Raw genomic sequence first — 14,047 nt, forward strand, 5'->3', positions numbered from 1 at the left:
GCGTTCAAGTACTTCCGGAAAATCGGAGACTCCGGAAAAGTTTAGTAGATGAAAACTAACACAAATACTGCAACAACTACTAATAATAGTTATACTCATAGTACTACCCCCGCAAATATCATTGATAATAATACGTATATGTTTTTTTTTTTTTTAATTAGAGTCAACTTTATCGGTATTACACATTTAATTTCCCCCGCTGTGGGATAAATCAAGTTGATATCTTATTTTATCGTATCTTAGCTTAGCTTAGCTAATTTTACAAGGCAATGAAATGCAGGTTAGCATCCAACCGGAAGAGCACAAAAACACAATTGTGCAGATATAATAAATAGATTAACAGTATGCGCATGGTATATCATGCCTATAATTTACAAATTTACAAAAATAAATGATGACTATATAATAATAGTAATGATGATAATAATACTAATACTAATAAATAGAAAATATAGCAATACTACTACTACTAATAATAACAATAATAATATTATTAATGATAATGTTATAGTCTTAAATTGATGGTGTTATTTATTCATTCATAATTTTGAGTACATTTTAAACAAATATTAAACTCAACAAATTCTGATATTATTTCATAACATAGAGATTATATGTTACTTAAGTCAATAGGGACAAGAGAATTTATATTTCATTAATAGAATGCCAGTATCTATCTTATTACGGACCTTTTTATATGCTAATGGTTTGTTTATTTTCTACTTGTAGTGTTAATACAAGTAGTGATAGACTGCCAGGCTCGGCTGGTGGAACGGACGTCCCTCCAGCTGGAAAGTTGGCGGTTTGATCCCCAACTCCTCGTTTGTGCATGCCGAAGCAACCTTATCCTTGCTCCAGATGGTCTTCTTAGGGCTTTGCATGGCAGTTTTGCCATGTTTGTCTGGATGGGTGAATTTGAAATCCAGTGGAAAGTACTATATATAAGTGGAGACCATTTACCCCCAAACCCTGCAACGTAATTTTGGCTAATTTTGATGAAAACTTGGCTTCTCATTGGTGTGAAACAAGCGTCTGAATCACAGTACAGTGTATAATACAGCTATTGTTCTTGTCCAGTCATTGTTTACCTTCAAGTCAGTACAAAGAGAAATTGTCAACCAGAGACAAATTTCTCGTACATGTGAACTACTGATCTTGCTGCGCGTTGATGCGTTGTTCAATTTTGACACCCATGTACGAAGCAACAACACCACAAACCTTAAAATGAGACTTTTATTTGGAGTCACCTGCATTTACGTGAACTTTGACCTCTATCTGGGAAACATTTATGAAATCCTAACACTATCAAAAGATAGCATTTAATTAAATTAACTTCTGAGAATCCCGAAAACTGCATCGCTCGGTTCAAGGTTCTCATTACGGCGGATGACGTTATGCTTGTGCATGGCTAATTGTTTATAACATTTCAGCATGAGTAAAACCCTGTTCGCTTTTCAGTTGATTACATCGCAATACAAAAAAACACATGGATTAAAATATTCTTAATGAGTTTTCTCAAGTACGGAAGCCACATGCGGTAAACTGTCAATACGTTTAACATATGTTAGTCAGTGATAGCGAGCGCGGCCATTTGTTTTCACGCTATCTTATAGTTCTTCACATAAACATATATGGATACAACAGGTTTTTCCCAGGATAACCGGATCGTATTCCGCAGACGTTCCCAGAGTGTCATTTTCTGAGATAATGACATCATTAATTTGGCATGTTGAAATATCGAGTGTTTGCTATCAGGAACGGCGAGCAATTTCACCCCGCCAGGCAATAATTGAGGAGGCGCGTTAAGCAGTGATCAATATTCCACTCCTCTCCTGCGGCCATCATTTTGCCATCGCAGTATCTCAAACTAATTAATCCATTATCTCGGAAAAACAGCGGGATTAATCCAAGGAGCAGGTATGAATAACCCCGGCCCTCGAGCATACAAATGAAATTATTCGAGATCACAGAAAACCCTTGGCACGTCAAGTGTATTAATGAAATACCTATTTCGGCCTCCGTACTTGAGAGGATCCCGGTGACAAAATAGAAAATAACAATTGGCATTTTTTTTTTTTTTTTTTTTTTTTAATGACACAGTATCAGGTTTCTAAAGCGATCACAAAGAAAAAAAGGTTTTCTACGTTCGGTATTTGGCACAGTGAAGTCTTCCACAGCACAAAGAGACAGTCGTAAGCTAAGACAGTGAGGTGCGGCAAGGTCAAATGGCTACCCTGTATGAGGCGAGGCACCGCGGGGGTCGTCTTTGACGTACAGCGTCCGTCGCTGTAAACCGGAAGAGTTCGACAAAGGGGTGACGGAAAATCGCTGCGAGGTTTGCACAGGCGCCGCGTGGTGTGAGGCTGTGACGATTAAGCTTTCCGGACGGCGACATTCACCGTGTCATCAGAGTCCCATGTGAGGATCCGTCAACTTCGTCTCGGGATCGTGGTTTTCCTTCAAGTGCACATCGCGATCCGTCGGAGGGCCGGGTGTTGAGCCCAAATAGCTTTATTATTGTCTCAAGTACCGAAAGAAGCGGTGAATATTCGTACGGTTTGATTTTTTTCCCCCCGCTGATCTGATCACCTAACTCCTGTTTAAATCACCGTATTTCATTTCTAAAGCTCCAGGCCGCTTAACTGACAGAATATGTAGATGGATTACATAATCGAGCCTCCTTCCCCCTGCAAAGCGCCAAGTATCGCGGCTCCGCGCTCTGCCATCCTGCACCCGGCGAAGTCATCGGGAGGCGATGTGCGTCCCCGCCGAAGCACCTCGTTATTCATTTTCAGTGCGAGGTAAGTGTGCAGGTACGGGCGCGGAAGACAGGCGGGGCGACGAGTGGCCGCAATCCTGTCGAACAGCAGCGGCGTCCGTCTCGAGACTCCGGCTCGAATGTCACGGGGCTTTTCGGACGTTGAGCACACATGCAGAGATCTGCTTTCGGTTTGTCCGAGACAGGGCCGCAGCGCTCGCTGCCTTTTTCCTCTTTTTTTTTTTTTTTTTTTTTTTTTTTAGCGTTAAATTATTAACAAAACCGACAGAGACCCTATCGCTGGAAAATACATCAAAGTGAAAGCGTAACTGTTTCGAACAGCAGAAACCGTCTTTGGGAGAATTTCACTGCGGGAGGATGTTTGATTTCTTGGCATGGCATCCATCTACATATACAACCCGTGGCACTTAAATATGACTTTGGCTTCTTCGGACCAATTAACTCTTTGCCCGCCGATGACAAGATGCACGGTTTCGCCAACATGTCGCGGCTGACGCTGCTAAAATAGCTTAGGAAAGGGACCACTGGCATGCAGCGAAAGAAGCGAGCATCATGCTGTGCCACGTCATCTCGGATGGCGGCGGCGGCGGCGGCAACGAATCTGCAACGCAAGCTGCTTCCACGCCGAAGCCACTGCGGCGGCGGAGGCACAATATAGCACGGTCGACGTTAGCCGTACTCATTAGCATGCTAATCTAAATGTATTCTTCTTTCATTGTTGTTATTGTTGTTGTTTTTTTAATGTAAAATGTAAACAACAATGGATTAACCAGGATAAAATGCTCTTTTAGTCTAAAACTAGAAGCTCTGTTTGTTTTTTTTTTTTTTTTTTTAATGTATTCCATATTGACATATTCATAAAACTGAATATTTCTTGGCTGTTGACAGACCGGCTAGTTTGGTCGTGAAGGTGAGTGCTGGCTTGTATCTATATGAAAAAATTAAATCAAATGAAAAATAAAACAAGATAGAAATATATAAAATAAAATAAAATAAAATAAAATAAAATAAAATAAAATAAAATAAAATAAAATAAAATAAAATAAAATAAAATAAAATTAAATTAAATTAAATTAAATTAAATTAAATAAGCCAGTGGGGGAGGAGTTTAAAATTACACTTTCAGTAGTAGCCAACGCTCGTCTTGCCACTGTGCCACTGGGCGCTAGGGTTGAAAACAAAGTGTGTTTTCGAGGCGCAGCGACTGCACTGGGGGGGGGGATTAGACGTGGGTCAAGTGAGCGAGTGTTTGTCGACATCGAAGGAAAAACGTGTGCAACAGAGAGAGGGGGAGCTGAGGTACGAACTGAGAAACCGACGGAAGAACGAAACGAAGGAAAACAAAACTCCCGTCCTTTTCACTCGGCGCGTGACTCGCGAGCCGTCCGACTCGTGAGCCGTCCGAAACGTCCGGATTTGCCGTTTGTGCATGTTTGTTGTTTCCACTCGGCGGACACGGCGGGACCCCCAGCCAACCGCCGTCCGGCGAGCTTCTCTTCTTGAACGCCATCGCCCCGTCAGCTTCTCAAGGGTGACATTCGAACGAGGCGACGTGAGACGATCCGCTTTGGCGCCCCCTGCTGGCCGACGACAATGGACGTAAGCATGTGCGGACGTTCTCCAGGACAGGTGGGTGTTCTTTCCACAGCGCTAAGCAAGAGTGTAATCGAACTGGCCCTTCTCCAGCCCGTCCAGGCCGTCGGCCCAGGTGGAGGTCGGCATACTGCGATACGGGTCGAGGAGGATACGGAAGCATCTCACGATGAGTATGAGGAGGAAGACGAAGAGGAAGATGACCAGGGCGAAGGTGGTCTTCTGTTCCAGGGACATGGCAGTGATGGTGGAATCCGACGAGGACGCGGAGGAAGAAGAAGAGGAGGAGGAGAGGGCGACGAAGTGCCCCCCGGCGGAGTGCAGCAAAGAGGAGAGAGCAGAGGTGAAGGGCTCTCCCTCCATCATCCAGGAGCAGAAGTGTGCAGAGAGGGCAGGACACAGATACTGCAGCTCCCCTAGGGGGCGCTGTGGCATCCTCTTCACGCCGGCTCGGCCCCGCCCCTTCAGATGGACCTCATTCCCTGGAGAAACAAGCATCGCTTTTCAGTCAACTGACAACAAAAGCGACATCGATCTCATTTTTTTTTTCGTTTCACGTCGGGGTCGTCAACACCCCCCAGCTCCGCATCCAGCGGGAGGTTTATGTAACTTTATCACATTGCATGGTGAAAATGTTTTCCCTTTTAGCACATCGCTAGCAGCTTATGGGTTAATGAACATTTTGTTTTATCCATGCAATCTTCCATTCATCCTGCGGTCATGCTCGCAGGGGGTGCCGGAGCCTTTCTCAGCTGTCATTGGACCAGAGATGTACCGACCGCAGGACCACATACAGAGACGGACAGACATTCACGCTCTCATTCACACGCCTCGGCATTTTTCCGATTTATTCCAATCAACCTCCCGCATGTTTTTGGACTGTGGGAGGGAAAACCGGAGAACACTGCGCCAGATTTTTTCCTTTCATTTATATGTCATATGGAGGCTCACAACCCTGCATTTACTCATTCACTCAACCATTCAAACATCTGGGCTGCTTCGGGTCTCCTGCAGGTTTATGGACTGTAGGAGGAAACCTGAGAACCTCGACGAATAAGATAAGATAAGATAAGATAAGATAAGATAAGATAAGATAAACTTGATTGATCCCCATAGGGGAAATTCAGTTATAGTAATAGTTATAGTGCGAACAAATATGAATATAGATACAAATAAAGACAATTAGGAGATAGCAAAAGACATCCACAAATAAATAGATAGCAGAGAGAACAACAACAACAACAACAACAACAACAACAACATCAAGGATGAGAATGGAAAACAGAAAAAAAAGACACTAAGGGGGAAAATAGACAACCAAAATGAAAACAACAGGGATAGAAACATAGACAGAGTGACAATAGCAATGACAAAAATAAACAGAAATAAGCGATTATGCTGAGACCAACAAGGATAAAATAGACAACGGAGAACCATGGTTGCGAACCGCTGCACCACCTTTTTATTTTATTATGATATTTCATGTGCGGAGTTTGAATTGGATTAACGGCTCCGATTATCCGTGCGTTCATATTCAATAAAGGCGTCGGCCGTCTATCGGCCCGGTTTCTTCTCACCGCAGCAATCACGGGCTTACAGAAGTCCATTTCAGGGCAGCAGATACCGAGACCGGTGCTACATGATTTATGGCAGGGCAGTTTTTGCTCTAGTTTTTGCTTCCCGCCAAACCCGATCGGCCGCGAACGCCCTCCTCCCGTTCCGCCCGGGGGGGTCACGGAGCCCCTCTGGATCGTACTTCATCAGAAGATTGGCGAGTTACAGGCGGCGCCGGTGACAGATTCAATTTATATTTACCGCTCGTACACCCTCCGCCTGTCATCCTCGTGCATAAACACGTTTTGTGCACGAGGTGTGACCATCCGTTCAGCCCGATCCTCCTCCATCCTGCGTGATCACTTTGATTGAGTGATGGCAGAGAGCCTTGTTTTTTATTTATTTTTTTTTAAAGCCAATAAAAACATGCTTGTCTGTACACTTTGCGATTTCCTCCATCAGTTCAATTAATGCCGATTTTTTTTTTTTTTTATCTGTTAACTCTAAATGCATAACGACGATCTGCTAATGTTTAGATTTACCCGTAAATCTGTCCAGTCCTTCCGTGAAGACGATGGTTGCTCTTGTGTTTTGGAAGCACCGGGAAACTAAAGGTGCTTAGAAGAATTAGGGAAATTGAAAAATATAGCGGGCGAGGCAGGTTTTGCGTCGCCTCAGTTTCTGAAATCGCTCTGGATGGCAGCTCCTCCCGTGAATTTTGATTGTTTTTTTTTATGCTGAGACAAAAGGAAGAAGTGAGGGAGCCTTACACCTTTCATACAGGCCAACTTTCATGAAAAGGCGAACATTTCCTCTAGTCTCCTTGAGCTTTTACAAATATTTCAGCATTAAATGATGAATGAATGAATTCATTCGTCATCTAAACTGCTTTTCCTACACTTAGGGTCGCTCGGTTGGAAATGGGCGAGAGACGGGGTTCATCCTGGACCGTCCGCATATAGACATGCAACCATTCACGTTCTCATAGAAACGTCCAACATTCACCCTCTTAAACAGAGACACCAACTATTTAAATTCAAGTCCCGTTGCCGTGACAAGAGGATTTTGACAATAATTCACCATAACCTGGATGACTGAGAACCTCCACTGACATACAAACCATCACCCTCACATAAGGAGACATCCATCATTCACCCTATCGTATATTTTCAAGATGGCAGCCTGTCGCAGCAGCTCCAACTATTTTTACTTCTCTTTCTGTATTTATTTATTTATCCATCCATCCATTTATCTCCTCTCTTCGTTCTTCAGTTGGCTTTTCTGTTTATATTTACATCCATATTTATTGTTATTGTTGCGCTGCTGTGACAAATAATTTCCCCCATTGGGATCAATAAGTATTATCTTATCTTATCTTATCTTATCTTATCTTATCTTATCTTATCTTATCTTATCTAGACATATAACCATCACCCTCTCATATATGCAATTATGCAGTTGTCTTTTCTATTTATGTATATATATATATGTATATATTTAATTTATATTAATATTTATTTATATATGCATATTTGTATTTAATTTATATTAATATTTATTTTTATATATGCATATTCATATGTAATTTATATTCATATATATTAATGTATATTTATATTTATATTCATATTTATTGTATTGTAAAGCTGCTGTGACAAATTCATTTATTAATTTCTTAATTCTATTAAAATTCCCCTATCTCCTATGGGGATCAATAAGTATTACCTTATCTTATCTTATCTTATCTTATCTTATCTTATCTTATCTTATCTTATCTTATCTTATCTAGACATATAACCATTCACCCTCTCATATATATATGCAATTATTCAGTTGCCTTCTCTATATATATATATATATTCATATCTACTGTTATTGTTGCAACTAGACTTGAAGTAGCCTCTCGGATGAGGCTACTTACGTCTTCAAGATTTGTCAGAAGATTTCCACAAGTATTCACCCTCTCATCCCACATCTGAGCAACTTAAGTCTCCAATGAAGTTGTAGTTTTGGCCTGTGTGAGGAAACGCGGGGTGAACATGGAGACTTCCAGTCCAGGACCCCCAACATTTCAGCATCTTCATCCTGATTCAGGAGCTGCTCGATCCACAAAGGCGTGCCCTTCGGGGGGGGACCCGGAGGAAAAGCCGAGCCCGAGCTCCGTGCACTCGAACCCCCCCCTCCTATGATGAACACGGCTTATAAAATAATGTTCTCATCCGTAATCCGTCATTATAGAACGGCGGCGGCCTGAGGCGGAGCTGCTGTGACCTCCTTGACGGAAGGGGACAGGCCTCCTCTGACATCCGAGGTGCGGTGAGATCATCCTGCTAGAAAATACGGCGATAACCTTCCGTATTAATGCCCGTGTAATAACCATTAGGCGGCGGGTAATAAAGTTTATCGCTGTCATGGGTCAGCTCGCCGGCGCCGGGTCAGATTCCGCTTTAAGTGTTTCAAACATAGCCGAGCTCTGGAGTCTGGCCCGTTCATACGGGGGCGCGTGGAGGAGGAGGAGCGGGAAACCCCGGCGCGTCGGACGTCCCCGAAGGAACCGTTAGACGGATAAGATGGTTTATCGATGTGAGGGGACGACCTTCTGCATGTCATGTGACGATGAGGTCGGGGAGGGGGGCCGAGCCGGTGACCCCCGGCTCTAATTCTGAGCGGCGAGGTCAATAATCACCAGATAAAAGGGGTTTCTGTCCTCATATCTGACACATTCATTCATATATTCATTCATTAATGCATTATAGATACTGCCTATCTTGCACTTGGGGTGCTGGAGTCCATCCCAGCCGAGAGGCGGGGTTCACCCTGGGCCGGTTACCACGTGTAGAGACACATTCACCCTTTCATTCATAAGTCAACCATTCACCCTTTCATTCACATATCACTTAAAGACAAAAACAATTCACTATCTCACTGAAATGTATTATAGAGATATTCATCCTCTCATTCAAACATCATATAGAGACATCCAAATATTCATCCGTCATATAGAGTGATTCAACCATTCACCCTCTCATTCAAACGTCATGCAGAGACAAGAATCCATTCACTCTCATTGAAATGCAAGACATTAATCATTCACCCTGTCATTTAAATGTCATATACGAACATTCACCCGTCATATTGACATACTGCCATTCACCCTCTCATTTACCTGCCATAGAGAAAAGCAGCCATTCAATCGCTCATTTAAATGCAATATCGAGACGTGCAAACATTCACCCGTTCATTTTGAGATACTGACATTCGCGTTTTATTTCGAGACAAAACCATTCACTCATTTAAATGGAATTCGGAGATACAAACATTCAGCCTGTCATTCACATGTCTTGACATCTTAGGGCGGGGGTGGGCAAACATTGGCAGACAGAAATTTGACAGACGGGACGGGTCAGCACAAGATATGATACATATTAAAAAAAAAAAAAAAAACGCATGAAAAAACGCTTTGAAAATAAAACCAGCTTGGTTTTGAAGCTTGCATTTCATGCACGAACCGTTTTTTTTCCCCCTTGTCGCGTCACGTCCAGCTCATACATGCGTGTCAGTATGTCAAGGCTAAATCACAAAGCCAATCAAATTCTCAACTGTTCTCAAGTGGCTCCAAAAATGAAATAATCAACTTTTTCTCATAAAGTATGAATTCTGTACTGATCTTTGGCCGGCCGGATTATAAAGACCGACGGGCCGTATGTGGCCCGCGGGCCGTAGTTTGCCCGCCCCTGTTTAAGGGTCTTCAATGAACCTCCCACGCTGAAGGAGGAACATGGAGGAACCCACGCAGACACGGAGACGGAACCGGGAACCTTCTCGCCGCGAGGAGGAAGCGCTCGCCACTGCGCCGCCCAACCCGAACAATTTGGCTGAAGTGGTGGAAGGTCGCCTGGAGGTTTCATGGCCACGGGTCCTGTCTCAGAGCATCCTTCAAACATCACACCTTCATCACCCTGCAGCAGCTCCAGACGCCTCCACCCAACCGCCGTCCGTCCCACCCGGAGGAGGGGGGGGGCCATGATTATCCGACACCAGAACCGAAACCTTCTCGGGACTTGTTGATCCCCCTGACTTTAATAATAATAATAATAATTATAAAAACAAAGCAGAGCCGCAGTTTTAACCTTCAGCCTGAGGGGTGAGCTTAAAGAGCTTCCAGAGATGTGACACCAGATCTGCTGTGACCCCACAGGCGTCCTCCCTCCAGGGGAAAGCATGTGTGTGTGTGTGTGTGTGTGTGTGTGTGTGTGTGTGTTTAGTCTGAGACTAGATAGGATAACGCATAGTGTATTAGAAATGCACGAAAGCTTTAGGTCATTGGGCGCAGCGCGATGGAGAAAACGCAACATCATGACGGCAGGAGTGTGTGTGTGTGGGTGTGTGTGTGTGTGTGTGTGCGTGGAGGTTGCAGAGTGAAGTTGCCAGACAAGGACGCTGCAATATCACTTAAGGTTCCCGTCCGCGGGCACCATGACGCGGACAGGTGAGACGCGCACGGCCGCACGCACGGCCGTCCACAGCCGCGCAAGGCTGGACGCACAGTCAACAAGTGCAAAAGCATCCGTGTCGCAGAGACGCGTGCACGCACACCTGCACACACGCACGCGCGCACACACACACGCAAGTGTGCGTGTGTGCAAGTGTGTGTGTGTGTGTGTGTTTGTGTGTGTGTGTGTGTGTGTGTGTGTGTGTGTAGGGGGGGGGGTACCTTTGTGTGTTCGCAGGGACGTCGGCTCCATGTCCGGGGTTACCGGGGGGGCCGGGGGTTCTGGCCCATCCTACCCGCTCCTCGGCGCCTCGCCGTCGGCCGCGGATGCGACAGGGACCGGGAGCGATTCGACGGAGGGTGTGCTCCGGCTGGATGCCATCCCAGGCTGCGCGGCTCCCGGCTCGGCTCAGCCCGCTCAGGCGCTTCCCGGCTCCGCTACGAGGGAGGGGGCGGAGGGTCCGGAGGGGATGGAGGAGGGGGGGCGGATCGGCCCAGCCCACATCCCGGCTGCTCCCCCCCGGTACCCGCCTCTGTCTGCCGGACACGGCGGCTGCAGCATCCCTGTCAGGACACGATGGGGGAGATTGCGACAGAAAATTATCTTTTTGTGTGTGTTTCCAAAAACATATAAAAATACTTTCATATCATTTATTTCCCCTTAATTCCATTTCATTTCATTAATATACTCATGAGAATTAAGTTGGTTTTTTTTACATTATTTTTTTTTTATTATCATCTTCATATTTAGGTTGTTTTGGTATTTACTTTATTATCTAATTTTGTGCTTTACTTGCCCCCTTCAAAGATTCATAATAACATTCATAATAAGAACAATGATGATGATAAAACTCTCCAGAAAGTGGTTAAAAATCGAATTGGTCGTTAGTCATATATTCTATCAATAATTCATTTATTCACTGAGTCATTCATTATCTGCTTATCTTGCACTCAGTTGTGGGGGGCCAAAAATAGTTGCCACTTTTGCATATATTTATACTGTTTCATATTCTTTATTTCTATTTCTCATATTTTATACATATTTTCCTTCTATCTATATATGTAAGATAAACTTTGTTGACCCCCACAGGGAAAATTCCTTTGTCACAGCAGCAGTTATAATGTCAAAAAAATTAAAAAAAGTGAAATAAATATGAATATAAAAGAGACAGAGGGGGGCAAAACATCCACAAATTATTACGAATTATTAGGATTGGCTGGAGGAAGGTAAAGCACAAGAAGAAGAAGGTGGAAGCAAAGCAGAGGGAGCGGGCGACTTATCTTTCCTTAGCTAAAAACAAAAAACCAAGGTGGACGTCTAATCTCTTTTCTCTGCTCTCCAATCGCTTGACCGCGTTATCATTCCACCCGGATCACATTTGCTCCCCCCTTGAAGTCCGCTTTGGTCTTAGCGTGTTGCACGAGGACCTCGAGGGGAACATCTTGACGTTTATCGACTACCAAAAGACACATCCGGCTGGATCAAACACCGAAGAGGGGATTTTCCCGTTCCGTTTTTATCCCACCAGGACGAATCTCGCTCCTCACTAAGAGCCGGCGTGGAGGAGTGAGGAGCTCCTGTGGTAAGAAAGGATTTTCCCCCTCCGGGCGACATGAATCATTGATGTGAAAACACTGTATACCCTTCCTCCGCTTTAATTGAAACCTCAGCAGACGAGACTTTTTATTCATCGTCGTCCAAATTCGCGTTGAGGCCGAGACGCGCCCGGAATGCCGAGAGAGTCCGGGAGAGGCGGGCGGCGGACGAGCCGTCACTTTCGGGATCCCGACCGAGCTGATTCGATTTTCGCCCGGGAGGAGCCGCTCTGCCGCACGCACGCTGTTTACCAAAGGTCTGCAGGTCGGCCTGCGGATGCGTCGTCGGAGGTTCGGTCAACACAAGCGAGCAAATAAAGCTAGATCGTATAGTTGTACTATGTTTGTATTTCTTGTGCGGTTGTACGAGAAAAGTACCCATTTCCATCGTGCTGTTTTCCTGTTTCGGGACAGACAAGGGATAATCTTATCTTATTTACCCGGTTATATCTCATTTACTGGGTTTACTCGCTCCGGGCGTTTATTTTGCCATCGGCTCAGGCGGTTATCGAGATAATCTCGATAATATTCTCCATCCCTCGGTTCGAGATATTTGGAAGGCGGTGAAGAGCCGACGGGCTAAAACAACATTTGGTCCTACAGATTGAGGCATAATTACATTTATGAATCTAAATCCTCCCCTGCCGTCCCATTCCAAAGTGTAATAACAGTATTGGGCCATGAAAACCTTCATGTATATATATTCATTTCTTTGATGAGAGCTCATACATGTATGTGTACTTGATCTCTGCGATTGGATTAAGCCTTACTGTGCAATGAAATGCAGTTTGGTATCTAACCAGAAGAGATATAACAGAAATGTTAATATAAAGAGATTGAAAGGCCGAAAAGATGGAGTTGAATTAATCTTTTTCCAATTATGGGGTTGCAGCAATTTTACGTCCACACTTACGGCGATTTGACTGACGAAACAGCGATTTGGTTGTATTTTATCAGACGCCATCCACAGTCTGGAGGTTAAGCGAAGCGTCCGAGTTGTCCGAAAGTATGCCGACCCCGTGATTGACGGGCGAAGGGATCGGGTGAAACCCCGCCTCCCGCCATAAGCAATAAGCAACATAGACAATGACAGAATGAATGGATCGTCGCTCTACAATCGTTCGTCGTCCAAACCGCCGATCCTGTCATTGTGCGAAAGGCCGGTTCGCCCTGGAGCTCCGGCCTGTCACAGCGCCGCACAGATTCCAATGAACGTCCTGCATGTTTTTTGGACAGCGGGAGGAAACCCTATCGGAATTGAACCGGCGCTGTGAGTTAGAAGCGCTAACCACCGTGCCGCCATGAATAAACAATCATGCAGAAAGTAAACAGCAACCAGGATGTTTTACATACACACACACACCCATGCAGAAACCAGATACAGGATGTAGAATGGAGACTCCAGCGCCTTTTCACACTGAGGGCACTCTGGGTCTGAAGTGTTACAGGCACAGATCGCGGGAGCGGAGCTCTTTCTACATTCGGTCTGACCTTGTTTGATATGTACAGAGCGCTACTCTACGTTATTATTTTATAAACGCGCCAAGGGCCGGTCTTATGAGCCAATGCGTGCTGGGAGGCTCCCGGCGCTTCCACGCGCTAGTGGAAAACAGACGACGCTTAATTTATTTTTTGATCATAAACACAAAAATGATCATTTCTTTCTGGCGCCTCATCATGACGGAGAAAACCGACGTTGCTCTCGATTCGCTCCGTTTCGCGAGAGGAACGGCTAAATTAGGCCACATGGGGTACAGTGAGGTACTGCGGCGCTACCTGACAAGAAAGTCTGTCAGACTGAGTGGGGAGGTAAAGACGCGAGGTGGACGCCCAGTACTCCCGACGGGGACGAGAAGATTAAGTCAGTCAAGACTCGGAACATCCATTTGCGATGAATAATTAATTTGCCCGTGTCTGCTTGAGCTAAACTCGCTGTGACTATGAAAAGCGCTAGCTGACGGTGATGCCGAGAGGCCCCAGAGAAGATGAAAAGATGTTGTGTTTGACGTCGCCTCGTTTACACCTGGAAGGGG

The 14,047-nt window shown here is 44.9% G+C and overlaps 1 protein-coding gene across 1 annotated transcript; it reads right to left on the bottom strand.

Annotated features, from left to right (window-relative positions):
* Positions 1–3,589: 3,589 nt before the first annotated feature.
* On the bottom strand, positions 3,590–10,860 carry ctxn3 (cortexin 3). The gene is made up of 2 exons (XM_086170435.1): positions 10,641–10,860; positions 3,590–4,854 (listed from the first exon to the last, which is right to left on the bottom strand). Exons 1-2 carry the CDS (start codon positions 10,669–10,671, stop codon positions 4,430–4,432), a joined length of 456 nt encoding a protein of 151 aa, XP_086026561.1. The 5' UTR covers positions 10,672–10,860; the 3' UTR covers positions 3,590–4,429.
* Between the last annotated feature and the right edge of the window lie 3,187 nt (positions 10,861–14,047).

The sequence above is a fragment of the Fistularia commersonii genome, chromosome 23 (genome assembly GCF_037954325.1).
Source record: "Fistularia commersonii isolate RoL2024-O1a breed Wild chromosome 23, RoL_Fcom_v1.0, whole genome shotgun sequence".
Classification (NCBI taxonomy): Eukaryota; Metazoa; Chordata; class Actinopteri; order Syngnathiformes; family Fistulariidae; genus Fistularia; species Fistularia commersonii.

Excerpts from the sequence above, each read along its gene's own strand:
- ctxn3 (XM_086170435.1), bottom strand. The coding sequence starts at position 10,671 with ATGGAGCCGACGTCCCTGCGAACACACAAAG. Across the intron at positions 4,855-10,640 it reads GTCCCTGCGAACACACAAAG|GGAATGAGGTCCATCTGAAG; the intron begins GTACCCCCCCCC and ends TTGTTTCTCCAG.